The sequence below is a fragment of the Moschus berezovskii genome, chromosome 19 (assembly GCF_049115385.1).
Source record: "Moschus berezovskii isolate FMDL1 chromosome 19, NW_MosBer_1.0, whole genome shotgun sequence".
In the NCBI taxonomy this organism is placed as follows: domain Eukaryota; kingdom Metazoa; phylum Chordata; class Mammalia; order Artiodactyla; family Moschidae; genus Moschus; species Moschus berezovskii.
Window position 1 is genome coordinate 57694586 of NC_142478.1, and position 24466 is coordinate 57719051.

Below are 24466 nucleotides of genomic sequence, written 5' to 3' on the forward strand. Positions count from 1 at the left end.
TAGAAAGAAATCTTGTGCCCAGTGAATGTACACACCTGTGTAGGAGATGAGCACTGTCAGTATAGTTTCCAGAGTTGAGTTGGTTCTTCCAGGTAGGTTCTAGTAGGTTTCAGGTAGTTGGTTCTTCTTCCAGGTAGGTTCTGGTCAAAGCCATGCCCCCAGCCCATGGCCCTGGAGAGCTGTGGTCAGGAGGCCACGGTCTCTTTGCAGCTATGTCAGAGAGAAAGATGGTGGAGTTGTTCTTGTTCTTGGGGTTGTACCCGCCTCCTCCCTGTGAATACCACAGTCTCCAAGGAGGCCAAGGCATTGACCTTGTCATCAGCTCCCAGAGCCTGTGGAATTGGTTGGCCTTGGTTCAAAACTCAGCTTTGCTGTTATTTTCTCATATGACACCTGCCTCAATCTCCCCAGTTGCAAGTGGGGATGGTAGTGTCTGCCCCAGAGGCTTGATATAAGGCTGGAGGGAGAGAACGCACATAATGTGAGGCCCAGCTCTGGGTAAGGCGTCTGTTGTGCAGGAAGCACTGCAGACCACGGTACCTGTTGTGATTGAGTTTGTTACGTCTCTGGACACAAACATGTGAAGTAGATGTTTGGAAAGGGATAGTCATCTGACCTTGGACTCCACACTGTTGTGTGTGGCCCTGGATCTTCTCATCTGTGAAGGTGCTTTCAAACTTATTTAAGTTACAGTGCTTCTTCAAGTGAAATCTTAAGCAGAGCCTACCTAGTATGTAATACGGATTGAATCCAAAGCCCCTGGTTGGAGCAGAGGTGGAGTCAGAAACCCTTTACCTGCCCAACTTCCCCATTTTTCTCCTTTCTGGTCCCTTGTGAGGAACACTACAGCTCCCAGGGACCCAGTTTGAGAGTCATATAATAGACTAGCTCTCAAATACCTCTGATCACTAAGAAAGTACTTTTAAAAAAATTATTTATATTTTAAAATTTTTGGCTGTGCTGGGTCTTCATTGCCTTACATGGGCTTTCTCTAGTTGCAGCAAGCAGGAGCTACTCTCTAGTTGTGGTGCGGAGGGCTTCTCATTGCAGTGGCTTCTTGTTGCGGCTTCTGGACTCTAGAGCATGGGCCCAAAGGTTGCGGTACATGGGCTTAGTTGCCCCGTGGCATTGTGGGATCTTCCTGGATCAGGGATTGAACCCGTGTCCCCTGTATTGGCAGGCGGATTCTGCCAGGGAAGTCCTAAAAAGTGCATTTATTATACCATTCAAAGTTGACCTGTCTGTGGGGACAGCTGCCCTGTCTGCCATATAGCGTTGGTACTGAGGCGTGCCTGGAAGGTATTGGGCCCTTCATGGGTTGGGTGTTAATTGACTAAGGATTGGTTCAGTCAAGTAGGGAAGACCTATTGTGAGGAATAATGGGACTTGACTCAAAGGCACATAGTGTGTGCCAAGTCTGTTCCAAGTGCTCTGCGTGTCTGCAGTCCTTTGGTTGTCCCAGTGATCCTAGGAGGCAGGTCCTGTTGTTGGCACTCTCTGGCACATGGGTCACAGAGAGATGAATTGGTTTGCCCGAGGCTACACAGCAGGGAGTACAGAGCTGGGATAAGAAGCCACACTATCTGGCTCCAGAGACTTAGCGATTATTATTCTTAGCGATGACTGGACTAGCTCTACTGTGTGCCAAGCCCCAAGTTAGAAGTTTCGCACACATTCTCTCTTTGTATCCTGTGGCCATGCAGTCAAGTCATGGCAGTCTTGGACTTCCAGCTCAGATCTGTGTGGCATCAAAGCTGTGAAGGATGTCACCTAATCTCAGGAATGTGTCTACATTTTTTTTTTTAATGCAGCTTCCAAAGTCTATTAGAGGATCAGGAATATAAAAGTTGGATCCAGTCTTCCCACTAATCTAAGCTCATTGTGATTGCTTGGAATTGTTGTCAGTATTTGTTGAACCATCAACAAAAGATTGTCACAGCCATGTAGTTTCGTTGTTAAGTGTGCTTTAGTTCTTTGCCAGTGGTTAGTTTGGGAATGGGATATGATTGAATAGGACATTCAGGAAACCAGAGCAGCCCTCCCATTTTCGTTCTCATGACTGAATGCGTGGTGACAGCCTCGCACAGTTCTTGCCGCTGACTCTCCTCCCTCAGTCTTTACAAAGCTAGTTTAAATGGAGCCCTTCGCCTCTGCCAGTCACACCCACATGCCGCGGGGAAGAGTTCATCAGAGGCCGGTATGGAAAGGTGTGCGCTTGCTTGGAACACAGTATATCATTGCTGAATCAGGGCATTTCAGATAAAGGAATCAAGGGTTATCTTTTGATGACTTCCTTAAGAGCTGCTGCTGCTGCTAAGTCACTTCAGTCGTGTCCGACTCTGTGTGACCCCCTAGACGGAAGCCCACCAGGCTCCCCCCTCCCTGGGATTCTCCAGGCAAGAACACTGGAGTGGGTTGCCATTTCCTTCTCCTATGTGTGAAAGTGAAAAGTGAAAGTGAAGTCGCTCAGTCGTGTCCGACCCTTAGTGACCCCACGGACTGCAGCCTACCAGGCTCCTCCATCCATGGGATTTTCTAGTCAAGAGTACTGGAGTGGCTTGCCATTTACCCTATAGCTAATTAACCAGTAGCGTGGAACTCCTGTTATGCAGAGGACTTTCTTTGTAGTGACTGGAGTTGCCAACCTGCAACTCTGTCGCATGACAGCTCATCTTTGCTTTTGAACAATATCATGTTCTTGTATTAGAGGTTTGATTATCAAGGGACAGTTGCAGGTCTTCTTGGACATGGGAACAGACACATAAGAACTACTTGTTTATCTCTAAAATGACTGCTTAAATACTTAGTAATTTTGAATTATAAACATCATAGTACATGGTTGAGGGCAAAGTTCAAAGCAATATAAACAAATGGATACAAGTTAGGTTCCTTCCTAAACAGTGGTTTCAAAGAGCAGAGATTTAGAGCAAACTTCAGACTTGTCTCAGGATACAAAGAGGCCAAAATATCTAGAGGTTCAAGCCATTGAAAGGATTGCTTGGTGCTCTGTCACTCCACTGGCGATGGCCATAAGTGAAAAATGTCCTTTAGTAGCGTTGATCTAACCAGGGTTTCTTGATTCTGCTTAAAAAAATGTTTCTGTTTTTCTTCCTCACTATTCCACCACAAGTATGTGTGTGTATAAGGGTGTGTGTAGAAGTTGTGTGTAAACTGGGTCAGGCATATGTTCAGAGAGGTGGTGGGGTTAGGAAGGTGGATTCTGGGACTATGTGAAGAGTGTGCATGTGCGTGCATGGAGCAGGTGCGTTTGTCAGTAGGAGCTGCAGTTTGGAGGCGAGAGTGTGTGTGTGCCTTTGATGGTATGATGGGAGGGGTGTGTGTGTGTATTTGAGATATAATTCACTTGCCATAAAACTTACCATTTTAAAGTGTACAATTCAATGTGTTTTGGTATATTCGCAAGGTTATGCAGTCATCACCATTATCTAATTCCAGAACACTCTCACCACCCCAAAAAGAAACCCAGTGCGCGTTAGCTATCACTCTTCATTCTACCCCAGCCTTCTCCCCCTGCCCCTGGCAACCACTGTATGTACTTTCTGTCTCTACGGATTTGCCTATTCTGGACATTTCATGCAGATGGGATCATATAGTACGTGGTCCTTTGTATCTGGCTTCTTTCACTTAGCACCGTGTTCTCAGGATTCATCTACATTGTTGCATGTCGAAGTGCTTCATTCCTTCTTATGGATGATTCTTTTTATGGACAATATCCTTTTGTAGGGATTCAGTTCAGTTCAGTCGCTCAGTCGTGTCCAACTCTCTGCAACCCCATGAATCACAGCACGCCAGGCCTCCCTGTCCATCACCAACTCCCGGAGTTCACTCAAACTCATGTCCACAGAGTCGGTGATGCCATCCAGCCATCTCATTCTCTGTCGTCCCCATAGACCATCTTTTATTTATTCATTCATCAGTTGATGGACATCTGGGTTATTTTCAGTTTGGGGCTGTTATGAATGCTGCTGTGAACATTTGTGTGCATGTTTTTGTGTGAACGTTTTCAGGGGTAATCACTTAACATTTTGGTTATATCCATCTCAGATATTTTCTATGTGAATGTGTGCATGTATTTACATATGAATAAATATTTGTGTTTTTGCAAGTGTGGAATTCTAGTATGCATATTCTATAGCATGCTTTTCCCTCCTTGGCAGTGTATCTGTGGAGGTGTGTTTCAAGTTTTACAATATTTTTACCCATTGACTTCCTCTGTTCAGGTGTGTGTTTGGTAACCCAGGACTTTACTTTGCAGGTCCCTATCACGGTTCAGTCCATCATCATCCGGTCTCTAAATAAAACACTAACCCGACTGGAAGACACAGAAATACTGAGGGTATCAAAGCAGGGTGTTCTTGAGGCGGGGCATATTAAAATCTGCACTAACGTCGTTCTTGAGGTAGGCACCCAGTTTGGCTTTGAAAGTTCACTCTGTCTGTGGCCAGCTCAAGCCAGGTGTGGTCCTGAGGGGTAACTGGCCACCCTCTGGCCCATCCGATGGTGTCGCTTTTCTTGTCTTGGTCTCCTGCTTGCCTTTATCCTGTCTCATCAGAGGTCACTTCTTTGTCCCTGAAGTAATCGTGTGTGATTTTCTCCACAAACCTCGTAACTTATAGGAATACATCACAATTTGTTGCTACTTCTGTTGTTTTAACACATTTATCTGCAGAGATAGGCTGCTTACATTCTGCTCAGGCCAGCTGACTTTTTACCTTCTGTGATTGGGCACAGAAAGAGATGCCCCTGTCAGTGGGGGCTGATTTTGAGTTAATACCTCCCAGAATCCGGTTGGACAGGAGGGACACACTTTTCTCTCCGCATGAGAAGTGGGAAGGGATAGCCTCCTAGATGTATATTTTTTTAATGTGAGTTATTAACACAGCTTCAGAAACATATTGGGAACAGATGTATCTGAATTATCCTTTTGTTTTTAGGTGACGTACAGTCTCACATATACAGATGCAGGTGAGGTAATAAAAGCTGATCTCTTTCTTCTTCTGGGAGCAGTGAGCAGTGCAATGGTTCCACTCCAGCAAAAGTTTGAAATTTATTTTATTCAGGTAAGTTTGGTCAGTTTTCATATCAGTTCAGTTCCGTCGCTTAGTCGTGTCTGACTCTTTGCAACACCATGAATCACAGCACGCCAGGCCTCCCTGTCCATCACCAACTCCCGGAGTTCACTCAAACTCATGTCCATAGAGTCGGTGATGCCATCCAGCCATCTCATTCTCTGTCGTCCCCTTCTCCTCCCGTCCCCAATCCTTCCCAGCATCAGAGTCTTTTCCAGTGAGTCAACTCGTCGCATGAGGTGGCCAAAGTATCAATAATTGCCAAGTATAAAGAAATCATGAATTAGTGAAAAAAAAAATCTCAAATTAGAAGTATTACTACAACCATTTGTTTGAAACAAAGGGCTCACATGTAGCCTATGGAAGCTTGTCACAAAATCCAGCCAGAGTCCTTGTACCTTTTCCACTTGGGAATAAGCTTCTCCTCCCTGTGAGCTTGTTCTTGTACAGAATGATGTACTCCTACTCTCCGCAGATATATTTATAGTTCTGAGTAGGGGGAGAAATTCTTTCATTGGTTGGTAATCCCAGATTTCAATATGAAAACCATTTCATTTTCCCTCTGCCATTTCCTTATTAAAATGAGAATTACTTGGGGGCATTTCTGCACTGTCTTTCAGCAAAACGCAAAGCCAGTTCCTCTCAGTGGAAACCCTGGTTATGTGGTAGGGCTCCCGTTAGTTGCCGGATTCCAGCCTCAGAAGGGATATCCTTTTTGGCTCTGTAGAGAAGCTTCATTTCCCTGTCTGTGTGTGTGGGCTGCACTTCTCCTGATTGCTGAGGGTCTTGAGGGCTGGAGCGGCTGGTCTCAGCCAGAGCTGCCTTCGGGGGGCTTGGCCTGCATAGCAGGCAGGGCTGTGTGGAGCCAGATGGGGTGGGACAGCATGGCCCAGGGGACTGGCAGTGTCTTACAGTGAAAGCCTTCAGACAGAAGGGTTGACAGATGTTTAGAGGTATTTGATTTTACACTTAGACTGTTAAATTAGTGGTTTTGAAAATGTGGAATTAAATTTGAACGGCCAGTTTCTGAGAGTTTTTCTTTTAAGGCTCTCCTAATCAAGGAAAACAGTTACAACTATTTTTCCTTCTCCTGGGAAATAACTGTCAAAATCCCCAAGGCCTAGAGAAGGGATGTTTGGGTCTCACTCATATCTCATGTCACACACGTGACACCATCTCCTAAGAATCTGCTGCTTCAGTACCGCGCAACTCCCTTAACCTTCCGTGAATGTCTGGGATCATTCAGACCACGAATAGATATGGACAACTTACTCTTCTTCGTAGCACAACTGAGCAAGACTGCTTAGCAGTAGAGGGGATCCGGGCCCCAGTATTATTTGGTTACAACATGCAGTCTGGCTGTAAACTCAGGTAAGACAGTAACTTGCTTCTGTTGGAACCTATTTTCATTGACCAAAAAAACCAAAAACACTCTTACTCTTCCGATTGTTTTCCCTGTGTTCTCCCACTGTACCTTTATTTATATATGTGTATATATATAAAATTTTTATTGGAGTATAGTTAATTGACAATGTTGTGTTAGTTTCAGGTATACAGCAAAGTGAGTCATTATACATATATTCCCTCTTTTTAATTTTCCCATATAGGTCATTACAGAGTATTGATTAGAATTCCCTGTGCTATACAGTAGGTTCTTGTTAGTTATCTAGCCCTTCCCATTTTAATCAAACCTCTGCATCAGCTGACAAGCTCATTAGCATATTATTAGTGGTTAGCAGCAATAGTAACAATAATTTATTTTACAATGATGGAGTTTCTGGTTTTCTAATTTTAATTCTCATAACCGTAAACTATTTGTCATGATTCAAAGGAAAATTGTTAAAACTCTTTTTGCTTATCAGATATGGCACAGTAAAAATATCAAGGCTTTGTATGTTTTGTTTATCTTTTTATTGTCAAACATAATGTTGAACAGCTCTGTGTGGCTTGTTCTAAAGACAGCACTTCTTACCTTCATTTTCCCTATCCCAGAGGCAATCACTTTCAACTCTTATGGTTGAGTTTTTGAAAATTTGTCCCCAAATCTTTAAACAACCCATATATAATGCTTCTTCTTGATTTTTTTGGTTTTATGACTTTTGTTTTTATTTTTTTATTAAGGTATAAAGTTGATTTATAATGTTTCAGGTGTATAGCAAAGTTATTCAGTTATATTCTTTTCAGATTCTTTTCCATGGTTATTATAGCATATTGAATGTAGTTCCCTTTGCTGTACAGTAGATCCTTGTTTATTTTCTTATGACTTTATTTATTTGAGTTCCCACTATGGGAGATGAAGATTTGGCTCTTTCTCTTTTGGTCCCCTACCCCACAAGCCACTTGCTTCCCATCCTTATATCTCCCCAGGGTATCTATATCATTATTTTGGTTAGACCAAAATTCACCATTTACATTATTCTGATCGTGTTAGACTAGCATTTCTGAAAGGAGGTTCTGTGGGATACATTTCCATGTCAGCAGGGGTAAGTCTGTGGTTTAATATATTTGGGAAACACCAAATTAAAGTTAAAACATGATTCCTTACTAAGTAAGCACTTCTCAGAGTCTTTAGTAATGTCAGTGTACTTCAGTGGGGACATGGGTATGTAATATTTCCCAAATGCTTGGCCATGGAACCCTTCTTGTACAGAGCTTCTCCATGGAATATAGTTTGAGAAACTTTGTTTTGGATTCATCTCCCTGGCTAACCAAAATTTCACAAAGGGGGAGACACTTTAATTTCAAATAATCCCCTTTTTGGAGAGTAAGAAAAGAATCTAGAGAGAATATGTGTATTGTTGAGGAATGTAAAAATTAAAAAAACACACTGCAGGTACAATATTCTATAATCAAAGATATTATGGGTACTAACATTGTATTAAAGTGAGGTATTTGGCAGATATAACATAAAGATGGCTTAATACCTTGAGACAGATGCCCTTGTTTCTTATTTTTAGTACTTTTTGTGTGCTAGAGAAATGTCATAATTAAACATGACCTTGACATTTAGTAAGAAAAGAAAAAACTGTAGGTTTGAACAATCACCTCATTTGACCTCATTCTCCTTCCCAAAAGACTGACCAAAGCTCTCACGTGTCGGCTAGTAGCGCAGAAGATGAAGAGCCTGCTAAAGGGTCAGGGCTTCCCAGACTATGTGGCCCCTTTTGGAAATTCCCAGGCCCAGGATGTGCTGGACTGGGTGCCCGTTTATTTCATCACCCAGACGTCCCATGTGAAGGTAAAGGGGGAGAAGCTGAAGGCCACTTGCTAGTGGTCTCCCTCTCCCTGTGGGGGGACAGAGGCAGTGGGGAGGCGGGAGCACCTGCCCCTCTCACTGAGGCAGTGGGGAGGCGGGGGCACCTGTTGAGGGGTGGGTGGCTGTGGGTGGGAGTTTGGACTTTGTTGTCAGGTGCGCCTGGATCTTGAATACTGATTTTGCCCCGAGTTAGCAGTGATTCAGCCAGTGATTTTACGAGTTTGAGCCTCTTTTTCTCATTTTTCCTCTTAGCTGTATTACTGCCCTCAGGGCTTGTTGAGAGTTAAAATCAGGTAATATTAATGGTGCCCAGTGGTCACTCTATAAATGGGGACCACTACCAGTCACCATCCTGTTCCTTGTTGGTGTTATGCAAGGTCTTCTCTAGGCTCATGATATGATAGGTGAAGTGTTAGGACTGTTTCAGTAAGACTTCCTCCTATCTGCAGAGCTGTCCCATCCATTGTTCCCTGGTCTATAAAAGTACTCCACCCATCAGAGCTTTCAATTCTAAAGTTCCCAGAAGAGTTTAATGGAAATTGACATCCTACAAATAGGTTCCAGATCACACGTGGTTCTTCTGCCCACCTTTTTCTTTTGTCTCAGCAGTCAAGAGTGTGGGCCAGCCCCGTCAGCGGAGGCGTGCTCTCCATCTTTATCCTTTAATTGCCTGGCTTTTTCTTGTCACCGTTTCTTCAGGCCTCTCATTATCTGCTTAGCACATTTATAGCATGGGGACAATGGGGTGAGGACTAGCTCACTAGCTCCGATCCCACCCTCCCCACTGAGTCCCCAGCAGAGACCCGTGATTACTCAGTCCCTGCGGTTCAGCTAAGTCTTGGCTCAGCTCTGCTGCCTCAGTGAACCAGGCAGGTTGCTCCCACCTTCTTGCAGATGGGTTAAGATGTCCAGTTGTTACTTCTCCCTCAGAAGGGAAGACGTAAGTTGTGGCGGGAGAGGCAGCAGCATGGACACAAGCACTGCCGGGGCCTGTGCCAGTCGGGAGCTGAGAGGGCCCGGGGCGGGTTTCATCCCAGCCTTGCAGGCAGAGCCGACACGAGAGCATCTGGTAGGCTTCATTGACACCAGCTGCGTGTTGCATCTTCTCCTAATGACAGGATATTCTCAAGGATTTTTGAGCCTGCAAATTTCTTAAGAGACAGTGTTAAGCCAAGGAATTCCACCCTTGCCTTTTTAGCCGACACCAAATTTAGCAGGTATGCTAGCTTTGCATGCCCCAAAGAAATGTATTTTTAAAAACTTTTCATTGTGGAAAAATTTCACACATACATACACAAAAAGTAGAATACTCCAGTGGAATTCCATCTCCCCATCGGGCAGCTTTAACATGATCACATTTGCCAAGTGAAGGAACTGTGAAGACAGGAAAGAGGTCTGGCAGGCCCCCTTCACCCATGTTCCCCTAAGGGCTGCGCAAACAAATATCCTAGAGCAGAGGCCTCAGGCCCAGCGTCCAGTGTCCAGGCCTGGACTGGGCAGCTCCATTGTGGCAGCAGTGCCCTCGACTCAGAGTGAGAGTTAACTTCTTAGAAAACTTAAGACAGCGCCTGTATACCCCAATGTAACATCTTAATTGCCAACCAGTGAAATCAGATAAGCGGAAAGAAAGGACTTGAATTTCCTCTGAGTACATTTTAACATGATATGCAGTCAGGTTTAATTTCTGACTGTTAATAATACTGTATTCCGTTTCCTCCTCCCCCCATGCCAACTCCTTTCCTAAAGAATCTCTGAGGCAGATGTAAATGGGTGGGTGCAGTTAGACCTGTCAGGGCGCTGGAGGGTCCATAGTTGGGGGTACAACTCCCAGGTAATGCTGGTCTCTTTAGAAACAGGAAGGGCTGGAAAAATTATGCTTTAGGTGTTAAAATTTTTTTTGGAGCATTGAGTACTTTTAAAATACTTGCTGCTTCTAAGCTGTTTTTTCCTGAACTTCTAGAGTCTATTTGTTCAGAACATTTTGTAATATGGGAAACATTTTCTAATTAAAACTCTGAACTGCAGATTAAGTTTGACTTAAGGTTGTATAATACTCAAATTGATTAATGGCATATTATTGTACAGGATTCCTGCCAGCTCCCAGTGGCTTTGATGGTAGAAGTGAAGTGGACTAAATACGGATCCTTATTGAACCCACAGGCTAAAATAGTCAATGTAACTGCAAATCTAATTTCATCTTCCTTTCCTGAGGTAGGCCTAATTTTAAAGATACAGGTTAAGACACAAGGCCAGACAAAACTCAACTGTGATAGGTGATATTTATTATTTTGTAAAAAATAATAATTAAAATTTAAACAATCTGGATTCTTAAAACAATTTAGCAGTCATCGTTTACTTAGAGGAAAACCCTCCACTGAACAAAATGGTTATGTTTACATTTGCATTCTTGTTTAGATATGATCTTTAAAATTCTTGTCAGAATTGCGTTATGAATGACATCAGTGTGTGAGGGACAACCTGAGGGAAAACTGTCTCTCTCCTCTGAGTTAGTGACTGATGAGCCCTCCACGTACCTATCAGATTCATGAACTGACAGCTATCGGGTGAGGAAGGGCATGGAAGCTGTCCCATCTTTGTTATCCTGATAACATACTGGAGGGCAGGGCTTGCATTACTCTGATTTTGTATTATAGACCAACTCAGGAAATGAAAGGACGATTCTTATTTCCACTGCGGTTACTTTTGTGGATGTGTCTGCACCTGCAGAGGCAGGCTTCAGAGCTCGGCCAACCATCAACGCCAGGCTGCCCTTTAATTTCTTCTTCCCATTTGTTTGATGTAAGTCGTTAAATAAGGAAACTACACCATATCTGCAGAATTCAGCACTTGTGGGGCCCATGGTCCCTCGGAGACATTCCACTTTATTATAACCCTTGAGATTGCCCCCAGACCAGCACACTTCCTCTCCACTCACTTCCCTCCTCTCGTCTCCCTTCGGGAATGTCATTCTGCTTGGTCTGACATTAGAAGGGGGCATCATCTGGTCTTAGCCAGTTCCAGTACTCTCAACACATAGGTCATATGTGGAAACCAAGTTGCACCTTTGAGAAGACAAGAGGACAGACCTTCAAGTAGTGCAGGCATTGAGGGTTTATCCAGTTTATTCATTCCCTGCTTTAAAATGTGAGTTATTTTTAAAATATTATTTTTAGTTCGGGTTTTCTTCCTTTTCAGGTCCTGCTGAAATGAGTACAAAAATAGCAAATTGTTTAAAATCACGCGAGTAGAGGACAAGGCCTCACAAGGGGATCTTCCCCCAAATGTCATGTTAATTACAGTGGAGTCTTGGGCCTAATTGCCACTTCTGTACCAGGCACCGGAGCTAGCTTGCTCTCCAGTTAGTGGGCTGGTCTGGGATGCCACCAAGTGATTCCACGCAGTTGAAGTTGGAAAGGATCTAGTAGGAGGGCCCGAGGGAAAGAGAGAGTTTATTTTATACATTAATTGTACAGTAACTGAGGAAAATGTTGTCAGGTGGCAGAACTACGTGGAGTCAGCTAAAAGCTGGAGCATGCAGAGGAGGGGGCTGGGTACTCGAGAATGGCCTCCTTGGGGGAAATTGTGGTTAGCTATTTGGAACAGCTTGAACATGTAAAAGACTTCCAGAATGTGCTGATAGCTAAGATAGCTTTCTTTTTTGTTTTTCAGAGTGCTCATATGAAAGGATATACTGATCCCTCAATATACATGTGAAAAGTGAAAACTGTACATTTGATGAGATTAAATTTTATATATGGCTAGTAATTGTCCAGCTTGTTCATTTTCAAGCAAGAGTAAAGTGTTCAACATGAGAAAAATATAGTTTATGATACATTTGTTAAACAGTGTGGGGTGGGACATTCTCAGTCACACCAAGGAAGAAATAGAACCTCTAAAAGGCTGTGTCCCCCAGAATCCGAGCCGGCAGCAGTGAGGCAAAGCCATCAAACCAAATCTCTCCCCAACATGGCCCCAGAGGGCGGCTATCTTCCTTGTCACAAGCCCATGAGGCAGGTCTTCCCTTTGAGCTGGAGAAGGTGTGCATCTAGTTCACCTCCCCAAGAAGTCCATGCTGTCTCAATAGCTTGTTAAGTCTCTCAATTTCTTGTTCCTGTTATTACAAAAGCAGACAAATAACCAAATTTACCTTCTGAGCCTAACCAGGCATGTGGCAGTCATGCAGTGAGCCCCAGGCACATACTGGGCCAGGGAGCTGAATGAAAATCACACTCCTCATGGAAATCACTCAGTTGGGGCCCAACAGTGACAGCAGTGAGGAGAGACACTAGAGGAGGGCTTCCTGGTGAAGCTTCAGGGCAGGAGGCAGTGCCTGAGCTGAGTCTGAAAGGACAAGGAAGGCCTGACCAAGGGAGGGAGCTCTGGGCTAATGGCCCCATGAGAGCAGAGGCCTGGCTGGGAGGGAACAATCTGTAAACAGAGAGTGTCTTCCCAAGCACCTTCTTACCTTCTCAGAGCAGCTGAATTCAAGGTGCTGGATCTTGGCGGCCAGTTGTATGTTTATCTGTTTTAACCTTAACAGTTGCCGTTCTGAACGTGTCTTAACTGAGATAATTATCCCTGAAAAATAATGGTGAGGGTCTCCATGATACCAGTTTCTGATTTCAGTTCAGTTCAGTCGCTCAGTCGTGTCCAACTCTCCCTTGGAAAAAAAAACCCTGCATTCCTTATAAATGTATACAGTTGGGAAGAGCAGTGACAAGTAAAACAATCATGGCTTAAAGGCATCAAAACTAGGAGGGTCAGGTTTTTCATTTCTGAGCTACTCAGTACCCAGCTGAGACATACTTCTTTGGCTTGCCTGGTGTGAGAAATCCTTAAAAATAATCACTGACCAGATGAGGGTTAAGCTCCTTAAGGGACCTTGTTCATAACAGTTCTGCTACTTAGCAGCAGTTGCTCAGAAGGCACTAAGTACAAGTCTGGAAATGCTCAAGCTTGGGGTTGTCACTTTCCCCACTTTCTGCCTCCAGAGCTGTGGCCAGTTTAGTTGTCAGGCACTAACCTGAACCCTGCCTGGGGCAGGGCTCCCTGATGCCCACACCACAGTGGGGACAGAGCTCCCCAATGCCCACACCACAGTAGGGATGAGGCCTCAAAGCCTGTGCTGCAGTGGGGCTATTCAGCCCACTTCCAAGTGTGAGTGACTGAATCTGGATGGTCACCCACGTGTGTGGTGCCCACTAGACCTGGAAGCAGTATTCCTGGTTCACAGTGTTCCTGGCTGTCCCAATGAGTCTGGTTTAGCCTATGTTCAGTCACGCTGAAATCTGATAGCAGTGTAATAATGGGCAGTAGCCAGTCCTCCTACGCCTCGCAGCCTTTTTTTTTTTTTTTTAGACAAAATGAACACTTCTCACAACAGTGTGATGTCAAGAGTACTGGGTAGTAGCTGGTTCATGAGTCATTTATATTCTGTCACAGTCTAGCTACCTCACATAACCTTTGCACAGAGTATGTTTCTGTCTGAAATCAGTTGGCATAAGCATCTTCCACATTATCTGAAAAGCTTCCATTATTTCCTTTGACAGAACCCAAATAAATGTTCTTAATAGGCTTTACTCTAGATCACTAGATCTGAACTGGCAGGTTCCAAAGCCCATGTGCCCGACAGAGCCGCTGCACAGGCCCTTACCCTGCCGGGTGGCACCCAACACAGAAGGCGCCTTGGGACTCACTGCACCTGACAGGGGACAGGCCTGCCTCCAGCAGGCCTCACTGTTGTTCACTTGGTCTCCTGACAACCACCCGCAGCCCATCGGCTTGGGCCCTAGTCCAGGGATTCCCAAACCTGCTGGACACCGATCACCTGGGAGTGCTTTGCGAACAGACACCCCGCCTGGGCTCCTCCACACCATACTCGCCACTTAGAGCGCCAAGGGTGATTCTGACGTGGCAGGTCCACGGACAGGTGTTCACTGATGGCTGAACCACTGACCAGTCACTGAGTCCACATAAAATCACAACATAAACAGCCTCTCTGAAACAGAGGCTGCCCACACCAGCAGGGAGTGTGCCTAAAATCCGCGAAAGCAGTGTTTCCCCCATTGTGTTCGCCAGAGCCAGAGTCTACAGCAGGCCGACAGGTGTTATTTCCTCCCAAAGTGTCAACTTAGAAAACAACTGCGGTTCTCAGAGCCTTCATCGTGCTCACTCGTGCTGTGATTTTCTCCAAGCTGGCAGAATTTAATGTACAGTGTTTCTCAGCTTTGTGCTCCCCTCCCAGGGTGGGATGGGGTTTGATAAAACACTCTTCAGGAAACACCTCGTGAGAAACAAAAGTACTTTGGGAACAGATAAGGGATTGGTCTATAACCCTTTTTATTAACATCTTTCATTAATCGTGAAAATAGAGCCTGAAGGAGAAGGGCCCTTCCTCTCAGAGCACATGTCCCTGGTGTCAATTTGTAACCACAGAGGTGGCAGTGGGACACCAAACAGACCATTTCATGTTACTCTTGGCTGCCAGGAGAAGGACTGGGGGCTCCGTGCCCCTTCCAGGCTCTACCCACTGTCCCACCCCCAACCCCTAGCTCCCCCGCTCAGGAGTGCAGGGGACATACCATTGATGATCCGGGCCACCCGCCACAGCCGGAGCAGGATCAGCAGTCCTAGAGCCTCAAACTCATGCTCCCGGAACAGGAGGACGATGTCAAGGATGAAGGAAATGACCACCACGATGGCGTCCAGGATTTCAAACTTGTGGTGAAAGAACTCCAAGCGGAAGACATATATTTTAAAGAAAATCTCCATCATAAAAAAGGTCAGGATGGCAAGGCTCATGTAGTGGAACACCTGAAGGGGACAAGGTGACACATGAGACTAGATGCAGGCTGATCACAGGCTGAGGTGGTTCACATGGATGAGCCAGCTTTGAATGTACCTGCCCAGTCACCAGAGAGAATTCATTCCCTTGACCAATCCCACATTCCTGCCAGCACCAGGCACTGGTTTCGGGCTCTGACTGTAGCTGGGAACAGCACAGACACTGCTCCCTGAAGGGCAATGGGGCAATGGCAGAACTAAAAACATCCACCATGCTCTTAGGCCCAGCAGCTCCACTGCTAGGAATTTATCACACAGCTAAGTTCACATGTGCACAAAGACAGTAAGGATATTTACTGCAGCACCAATTGCAGAACAGATGATTTTCTACATTATTTGTAGAAGAACAGAAATGTTCATTAGACTAGGGTCCTTTTAAAAGCATTATGGTACCTCCCCGTGGAGTACTACACAGTTGCTCAAAAGACCAAGGCTGATCCATAAGTATTTACTAGAAATGATCACCAAGGTGGATGATAAATGAAAAGAGTTCCCAGATCTAGATTTATAAATACTAGTCTTCACTAAAGTAACCATTTCCATTCTGGGGCAGGAAAAGTATGAAGAGAGCTGAGACATCATCCTGGCCCAGAAAGCAAGAAACACTAAAAGGCAACAGAGTCTTGTCAAAAGGACTGAGCTATCAGCTCAAAGAGGCTCACAGTGACCAGATCTGGGACCATTTGAAACTGAACACTGAAAAGAATGACTGTGTTCCTCTGATACACACTAAGAAAGGCAATGCCAAAGAATGCTCAAACTACCACACAATTGCACTCATCTCACATGCTAGTAAAGTAATGCTTAAAGTCTCCAAGCCAGGCTTTAACAGTACATGAACTGTGAATTTCCAGATGTTCAGGCTGGATTTAGAAAAGGCAGAGGAACCAGAGATCAAATTGCCAACATCCACTGGATCATTGAAAAAGCATAAGAGTTCCAGAAAAACATGTGCTTTATTGACTATGTAAAGCCTTTGACTGTGTGGATCACAACAAAATGTGGAAAATTCTTAAAGTGATGGGAATATGAGACCACCTGACCTGCCTCCTGAGAAATCTGTATTCAGGTCAAGAAGCAACAGTTAGAACCCGACGTGGAACAACAGACTGGTTCCAAATCGGGAAAGGAGTACGTCAAGGCTGTATATTGTCACCCTGCTTATTTAACTTATATGCAGAGTACATCATGCGAAATGCTGGGCTGGATGAAGCACAAGCTGGAATCAAGATTGCTGGGAGAAATATCAATAACCTCAGATATGCAGATGACACCACCCTTATGGCAGAAAGCAAAGAACTAAAGAGCCTCTTGATGAAAATGAAAGACGAGAGTGAAAAAGTTGGCTTAAAACTCAACATTCATAAAACTAAGATCATGGCATCTGGTCCCATCACTTCATGGAAACAATGGAAACTTTTATTGGAAACAATGGCAGACTATTTTTCTGGGCTCCAAAATCACTGCAGATGGTGACTGCAGCCATGAGATTAAAAGACACTTGCTCCTTGGAAGAAAAGCTATGACCAACCTAGGCAGTATATTAAAAAGCAGAGACATTACTTTGCCAACAAATGTCTATCTAGTCCAAGCTATGGTTTTTCCAGTAGTCATGTATGGAAGTGAGAGTTGGACTATAAAGAAAGCTGAGCGCCAAAGAATTGATGTTTTTGAACTGTGGTGTTGGAGAAGACTCTTGAGAGTCTCCTGGACTGCAAAGAGATCCAACCAGTCCATCCTAAAGGAGATCAGTCCTGGATGTTCATTGGAAGGACTGATGCTGAAGCTGAAACTCCCAATATTTTGGCCACGTGATGCAAAGAGCTGACTTCATTTGAAAAGGCCCTGATGCTGGGAAAGATTGAAGGCAAGAGGAGAAGGGGACGACAGAGGATGAGATGATTGGATGGCATCACTGACTCAATGGACACAGTTTGAGTAAACTCCGGGAGTTGGTGATGGACAGGGAAGGCTGGCATGCTGCAATCCATGGGGTCACAGAGTCGGACACGACTGAGCAACTGAACTGAACTGATAAAAAGGATACTGACTAGTTGATGTAGAAGGAAAGGCAGAATTAGAAATCACTGGTTTGCAAGCCAGTGTGTTCACAGACTCACAATGATCATCAGTGGATGCTAACTGGGAAAGAAGTTTGTATGATATTAAAGTGTCACCATGTAGATTATTTACAACTGCAAAGGGAAAAGTGCCCCTGGACAGTGCAACAGCTCAGCATTTACAACCTGAATCAAGTGATCCAGCAGACTAATAGTGGGTCCCTGGCCCAAGGTGCCATGAGATTTAAAAATAAATAAAAAATAGCCCACCCTTGAAGAATTCTTGCTTTTTAAGCCTCCTGACCTAACCTGGGTTGTACAGGAAACAGAATAAAGGAACAGTGTGGTTCAGATGGTAAAGAATCCACCTGCAATGTGGGAGACCTGGGTTTGATCCCTGGGTTGGGAAGATCCCCGGGAGAAGGGAAAGGCTACCCACTCCAGTATTCTGGCCTGGAGCATTCCATGGACTGTATTGTCCTTGGGGCACAAAGAGTTGGACACAACTGAGTGACTTGAACTTTAAAGGAGCTCAAATACAATATCAGAAATCTAGTTTGGAAAAAAAAAGCACTATGAAAGAGGAAATTTGAGTGAAAACTGGTTATTAGATATTATGGAATTATAACTTTTTTAGGTGTAATAATGCTATTATGGTTCTATAGGAGAAAAGCCTCATTCTTAGGAATTGTTGAAGTACTCAGGGATGAAGTGTCATGATGTCTAACTTTCAAATGGTCAAAAATATATGGGCATGTTTGTGGGTATGTGTATAAAGAAAGCGAATACAGAAAAATGTATGCCATTTTTCATAATAAAAAGTAAAGAAAAAAGGCACAAGACAGTAAGCATAGGTTGTAAGTTACTGATTCTATTAAACAGTAGAGGGAGAGAAAAGATTATCCATCTACGGGAGGACTCAAGTGTCACAGAAGAGAACAGCTGCCTTGGTCAAAGGGGCCACGAGTAGGAAGGAGGTTTAATGTTTTCTTCCTGTCCTTTTGCCGGTTGAAAAGACACTTATGCACAGTCCACTGAATTTTTTTTCAAAGGGTGTGGGGAGATGTTTTTAAGCCCCTGGCCTTCTCCCAGTTACTGGTGATAGGATCACAGGGTGTGTTTTCAGTGCACCCACGGCCCTCTGGATGACTGTCTGGGATTGGGCCAGGCAGTAATTGTGAATCAGGGAATGAATGGTGGGCGCGTCCCCCCAGTGGCTCCAGCACAGGGACCATGTCAGCATGTTGACAGGAGGACAAACAGCCCGTCCTCCTCTGGGGAATGGGAAGGAATCCTTCTCCTGGCTTGAGATCAGTGACAGACTCCAGCTCAGTGTCTTGGACAGCTCAAGATGAAAGCCTGCAAGCCATCAAGTGACCTGAGGTCTCCTGCTTGTAGGGAACTCATATCTACAACTGGGAAAGGAAGACATATGCTCTGTTCTTTGACTGAAAGCACCCCATCAAACTACTCTCAGAGAAGCCCTGGTTGATTCTCTGCGCTGCTCCCTCCGCCCACCATCCGTGCAGGTAACAGGAGTGAACCATGTTAAAGGGCTGTGGACACACTACCTTGGCGGCATAGTTATTCTTGTCGGGCTGGATGATCTTCAGGTCCAGAACAAGCTCGGCAAGCACCAGGAGGGCGTCCAGGACGACCAGGCAGATGATGATAACCTGCGGACCGAGGGAAGAAGCAAGAAACCATGAGACCTAATCAGAGACCTTTCTTCCATCTCTAAGGGCTGTTAACACCTGGATGTCAAGGATGGGAGGCCAGTTGCCCACAGCAGCTCCAGCGCCTTGCAGGAGGCCTGCTGGGGACCGGCTCCTCTCACTGGAGCCCCTCCTTCCAACCCGGGGCCGTGCCTGTCCCCCTAAAGCCTCTGTGCAGCTCACTGACTGACCCTCGGTCACCACTGGTCTTTCTCTTAACTTGGAAGTTCACTGCTTCTCAGCATCTCTTGAACCAAACTGCTAATGCCTAGATGGCAAAAAATTAGTAGTAATGTATTTTAAAGCTTTTGTGTCTCTAGTTCTGGGAATTGCTCTTGCCAGGATATACCCAGAACAGAGGCTCAATAAATAAAACATCCAGCCTCAGACAGCCAAGTTGCAGGAGGATCTCCAGGGACGCCTCCTCCAGGCAGCTTGGTTAGGGTGATGTCCACTGTGCCCGTCACACAGCTTCAGACTGAGACCTGAGATGCCCACCCCCACCCCCGTGTGCTCACTGGGCGGGGAGTGGGCAGGGAGTTCTGGGTGTCCTGGGAAACAGAGAGGAGCTGCTGAGGGAAAGACAATCTCATGGGTTTTGTGACCTGCTGGAGCAGGGAGCTGGGAGGGACCAGGGTGAAGTGAGTGGGCGGTCTCACCGATGGCAGTGGGGGTGGTCATGGTGACGGAGGCGGTGATGATGGTGACTCGGATAGTAAAGGTGGGTGGAGGCGATGGCATCTGAGGAGACTACAGGGATGACGTGGGAGTGGTGGAAATGGCAGCAACAGGAGGAACTCGAGGTGGGGGGTTCCTCTTTTATCCCGTGACCCTTGTGTAACCTCTTTTTTCCCTTGAACATACTGGACTGTCACTTACTTCCCCGGGGGCCTTCCCCCTTACACTGTCAGGCGGATAGATCTTGACCTCTGAGAATTAGTCTGCCGTTATCTTGGCAGTTTCAGGTCGCAACTGAACCAGTTCAGGCCTATAAAGAATGGACTATTAAACCTTTTGACCATTTCGACCTGTAACAATTATGTCACTAATTAAAGTAGTTGATGACATGGTTTATTGTTGAAAATTGTACGGCAATTTATTCACACAAATCCGAATTCAATAGCTTAATGAAGACTCAAGCCTCAGACGGCATCTTTCCTTCTTTCCTCCCTCCCTCCCTCTTTGGTTTCATGTTGGAGCTAAAGGGATCTAGAGCTCATCTAGTCTAGAACCAAGGCATAAAGATATTAAAAACAGACTGGATATTCAGCCGTAAAAAGGAATGAAGCACTGACGCAGGCTACAGTGTGGATAAACCTAGAAAACATTGTGCTAAGTGAGAGAAGCCAAACACAAAAGATCACATACATCGTAGGATTCCATTTACATGAAATGTCTGATATAGGCAAAAAGTAGGTTAGGGTTTGTCGGGGACTGGGGGTTACTGTTTATTGGGCACTAGGTCTCTTTGGGGATGATGGAAGTGTTCTGGAACTAGATAGTGGTGATGGCTGCACAACATCGTGAATGTACTAAATAAATGCCACTGCATTATCCACTTTACAATGATTAATTTGATCATACCGAGTGAAGTCGCTTAGTCGTGTCTGACTCTTTGCAACCTCATGTAGCCCACCAGGCTCCTCCATCCATGGGATTCTCCAGGCAAGAATACTGGAGTAGGTTGCCATTTCCTTCTCCAGGGGATCTTCCGGACCCAGGGATCGAATCCAGGTCTCCTGTATTGCAGGCAGACGCTTTAACCTCTGAGCCACCAGGGCATAAAATGATTTAATTAATTAATTTTAATTTCATCTCAGTTTTAAAAAGTGATTGAGAGACAGACGCAAGGTCACAAAACTACAGTGTCTGGGTCCCAACCCCGTCCTCAATGAACTGACCCCTAAGGCTCTGAATCCACCAGTTCACAAGGCAGGCCTAGTTCTGAGGGGAGCAACAGCACAAGGGAAAATGCCGAGAATTCAGGAAGCGGGTCAGTTCCAAGCCCTCACTGGAGGACAGCCATCCTGAGCAGCAGCAGCCAGAGTGCAGGGTGTAGCAGGCTGTGGGGCGGCCAGCCCTGGGCCGGCTCCCCTGTTAGCCTGGACCTTGGGCACAACTCTCAGCTCTGCTGTGCCTTGGCGCTAACTCTAACAAGCTTCAGTGTCCTTCCGGGGGAGATGGGACTTCGCTGTATTTTCCACCCCAGCTGACAATGGCAGCATCAAGTGAGATAAAGCGTGAGGTGCGCTCAGCAGACGGCGGCCTGGCCACGGTCAGCAGGCGATAAAAGTGAGGCTCCTCCTGGCCTTCCTGGCTGTGCTCTCCTGCCGGTCTGTGGCTACACAGAGGCCTGACTCGCCCCCAGTTCTCTCCTTTGGCTGGTTGTGCCATTCTGTGAGAAGTGGCAACAGTCAACTATCTATCATGTCACCTCGGTCACCAGGTGGAGACTGACCCAAGAGAGGGGATTCCAGAATGTTCTTGTATGTGGATTCCATCTGCAGAGATCAAACCCTTGAACCCTTACTCCCTACCCCGAGGTAGCCTCCCTGCTTCCACTCTACAAACTGCTCACGTCACTGCCTCCCCACCATACACTCGGACTCTCTGATGGCTGCCCACTGTTGGTGGGTGGACTTCCAGCGCCTCCTTTCCCACTACTGGATACACACAAGCCCCATGGACCCTTCTCAATTCCTCCAGTGCTGAAGACTCTTTCCTCCCTCAGGCCCTTTGCAAACGCAGCCCCTCTGCCTGGGAAGCTCCTCCCTTCCTATCCACAGACTTCACTCCTGCCCAGCCTCGTGGTTTCAGGTGAAGTATCACCCTCTCTGCCTCACATCCTCGATCGGGTCTCCCCAACCCCGAGGATCTCTCAGAGCCACCACCTGCATCTTTGTTTCCCTGCAGAGGGCTTCTCTCCACTTGTATCCAGCATCTGTCTGATTTCTGGAATGCCTGCCTCTCCACGGAGCATCCATCCTCTGCAAGTGAGGGCAGGGAAGTGTCCACGCTCACTGCTGTGACCCCGGTGCATAGCAGAAGCTAAGAAGTGACTGTTTAGTGAATGAATAAACACCTCTCCTCTGCTTTTCCCCAAAGCCACGTGGCCTGGGGGGCCCAGTCAGGAGAGGGGGGACCTCCCAGGGCTCCCCTTGCAGCTGGGAGGAAGCTGGCTCCTTCCTTCTCCTCCTGAAATTGAGGGTTTTGGATTTCAACCCCAACAACATAATACCATGTTTCCTCTTCTGTCAGAGCTACAGAGGAAAGTGCTGAGCTGCCAGGAGTGCTGCGTTGCCTGCTTTGTTTCCGTAAGTCACACGAGAATGGAAAAAAAAAGACCAAAATAATTCCTTCTCTTTTACCCTGGAACAAAGTCAGTGATGGGAGAGGCAAGGGCTGCTTCTCTCTACTTTCAGAAGGGACACCAGCTCCAGGGAGGAGCTGGGTTATCATGGTTGAAGGGGGGTAACCTGCAGCAGGGGCCCCCAAAGAGTTCCATTCAGGGACTGGGCTGACAAGGAGCCTCCTGCTTTCTGCTGGGTCTCAGAACATGCTTCCAGACACCTGCTCACCCACGCGGGGGTGGCGGCATGGGGTTCAGACAGGGCTGGCCAGACTCCACTCACACTGGGACTGACCTGAACCCTGCAGGAAGTCCTATTCCTTCTGCTACTCTCTGAAGTCTGCGTCTCCCTCTCAGTGTCTCCCCATAACCACACCTGGAGACTGGTGGCGGGTTGGTTACGCCAGGCAGATATTTTCAGCATCACTTCAGAAAAGAAGAAACTGCCCCCGCCCCGCCCCAATTTATCCTTTCATTTCCTTTGGGTGTGTAGGGGGTAAATTTTGCATAACTTAACATTTAACATCGCAAAACTTAACATTTTTACTCCTTTAAGGTTGGCATAAAGTTCAGAGGCCTTAGGTACATTCACAAGGTGGTTCAACCATCACTGGTATCTAGTTCTGGAACGTTTTCGTGACCTCAACCAGAAACTACATCCATTGAGAAGACACTCCCCCTTCCATTCCCTCTACTCTGTTGTCTCTGTGGATGTATGTATTCGAGACATTTCACATAAACAGAATTACAAGACATGTGGCCTTCTGTGTCTGGCTTCTTCCACTGAGGATCATGTTGTCAAGGGGCATCCACACTACAGCATGTCAGTGTGCCATTCCTCTCTACAGCTGAGTAGGGATGGATCACATTGTGTTTAATGTACTTATCAGGTGATGAATTTTTAATTGACTTTTGGATTAGGACTTACTCTGCCCCTGACAACAGGGAACCTGCCCTGCACACGATCCGTGCTGGGTAGATATCTGCGGAGTGAAGGAACTGGTGACAGAGATGGGCCCCCACCTGACCTCGTGACTCTGGGCTGATGGCTCTGCCCCACCCAAGGCATTTTGGGCCTCTGCCCACCTACCTGAAACCTGTGGGCGCTGAAGAGCTTCCTCAAAGTGGTCCTGAAGTCTAGGCGGGGCCTGGGCACAGGGGCCGGGGCCGGGGTGGGGTCAGTGGTTCTGCCCTCCTCAGCCGAGGCCGCGGTGGGCGGCGGCTGCTCTTCCTCCTCCTCCTCCTCCTCATTCTCCCACTTCTTGTAGTTGATGTTCCAGGCGTGGTAGTCGTCCCCGACGACAGTGAAGTGTTTCAAGAACTTGCTCATCCTCTCGGCGGGAGCCACCCTGGCCCTGCGGGTGACTGCCTGAAGAAAGGGGGACAGAGAGCGAGCGCTCAGGCAGCCTGTCCGTCAGTCTCCGGGGGAGCAGAGCCCCCGCTAGGCCGGGCCCCAGGGTGAAGACGGTCGGGCACTCAGAGCACCGTGCGAGCGCAGACCGTGAGGTCACAGTGGTTTTTCGAGCATTTATTTTTGGAATCCAGGGTCTCAGCTCCGGTGAGGCAACAGGAAACCCCAGACTCCGTCAGGCCTGCCACTGTGGTCTGGTTGGCAGTAACCAACAGGAGAGGTACTGCCGCCCAGTCACAAAACACCCACCGCAGGCCTGCATGTAAATACCGGAAGACCCAATAGCAGCCCCTGATTCAGAGACATCACAACCTAAAAACCCAGAGGTGAGAGTTGGCAGGGCAGGAGAGGGCAAAGGCAGAAGTAAAAGTGCCCAAAGTTTCACACAAAAGCGAAGCCACCCTTGCCACTGATCAGTCCTAGAAAGGTCTGGGCAGCAAGTGGATTTTTCCTAAGTTCAGCCAGTGCTGTTTTAAATAATTATAGACAGCTGTTTAAAGACCGATGACTTCAAAGTGAAAAAGCAAATAAGCTTTCCACTTCTTTACCCCACTTACCCTCCCAGACATCAAATTTTTTCTAAAGTTCAATAATGAAAACTTTCAGGTATGGCTAAGAGAAGAGGCAATATGACCAGAATAACAGGAAAAGAGAGCCCCAAACAGACCCAGGTCACTGTGAGAACCTGGATGTGATGGCAGTGGCAGTCCAGATCAGTGAGAAAACACTGGCAAGGTTAGGA

General features: G+C 46.4%; 2 protein-coding genes across 11 annotated transcripts in view; one reads left to right on the plus strand and one right to left on the minus strand.

The window, feature by feature from the left end:
* The window catches only part of TCTN1 (tectonic family member 1), a 29720-nt gene extending 17568 nt beyond the window's left edge, over positions 1 to 12152 (plus strand). For 2 of the 5 annotated variants that reach the window (XM_088828174.1, XM_088828172.1), the window contains 7 exons: positions 4277 to 4420; positions 4956 to 5081; positions 5711 to 5796; positions 6321 to 6461; positions 8166 to 8328; positions 10432 to 10557; positions 11001 to 11144. In XM_088828174.1, the coding sequence (XP_088684300.1) occupies positions 4277 to 4420; positions 4956 to 5081; positions 5711 to 5796; positions 6321 to 6461; positions 8166 to 8328; positions 10432 to 10557; positions 11001 to 11144 (930 nt within the window). Of the gene's footprint in view, positions 1 to 4276; positions 4421 to 4955; positions 5082 to 5710; positions 5797 to 6320; positions 6462 to 8165; positions 8343 to 10431; positions 10558 to 11000; positions 11146 to 12015 lie in introns of those variants that run through there. The other 3 variants (XM_055405521.2, XM_088828175.1, XM_088828173.1) reach the window with 3 other exon arrangements.
* Positions 10607 to 24466, minus strand: part of HVCN1 (hydrogen voltage gated channel 1) — a 32283-nt gene continuing 18423 nt past the window's right edge. For all 6 annotated transcript variants that reach the window (XM_055405529.2, XM_055405527.2, XM_055405526.2 and 3 more), the window contains 5 exons: positions 23404 to 23682; positions 18821 to 18925; positions 14928 to 15159; positions 12812 to 12924; positions 10607 to 12457 (listed from right to left, as the gene is read on the minus strand). In XM_055405529.2, coding sequence (XP_055261504.1) covers positions 12392 to 12457; positions 12812 to 12924; positions 14928 to 15159; positions 18821 to 18925; positions 23404 to 23682 — 795 coding nt within the window. In that variant the 3' untranslated portion in view covers positions 10607 to 12391. The remainder of the gene's footprint in view (positions 12458 to 12811; positions 12925 to 14927; positions 15160 to 18820; positions 18926 to 23403; positions 23683 to 24466) is intronic.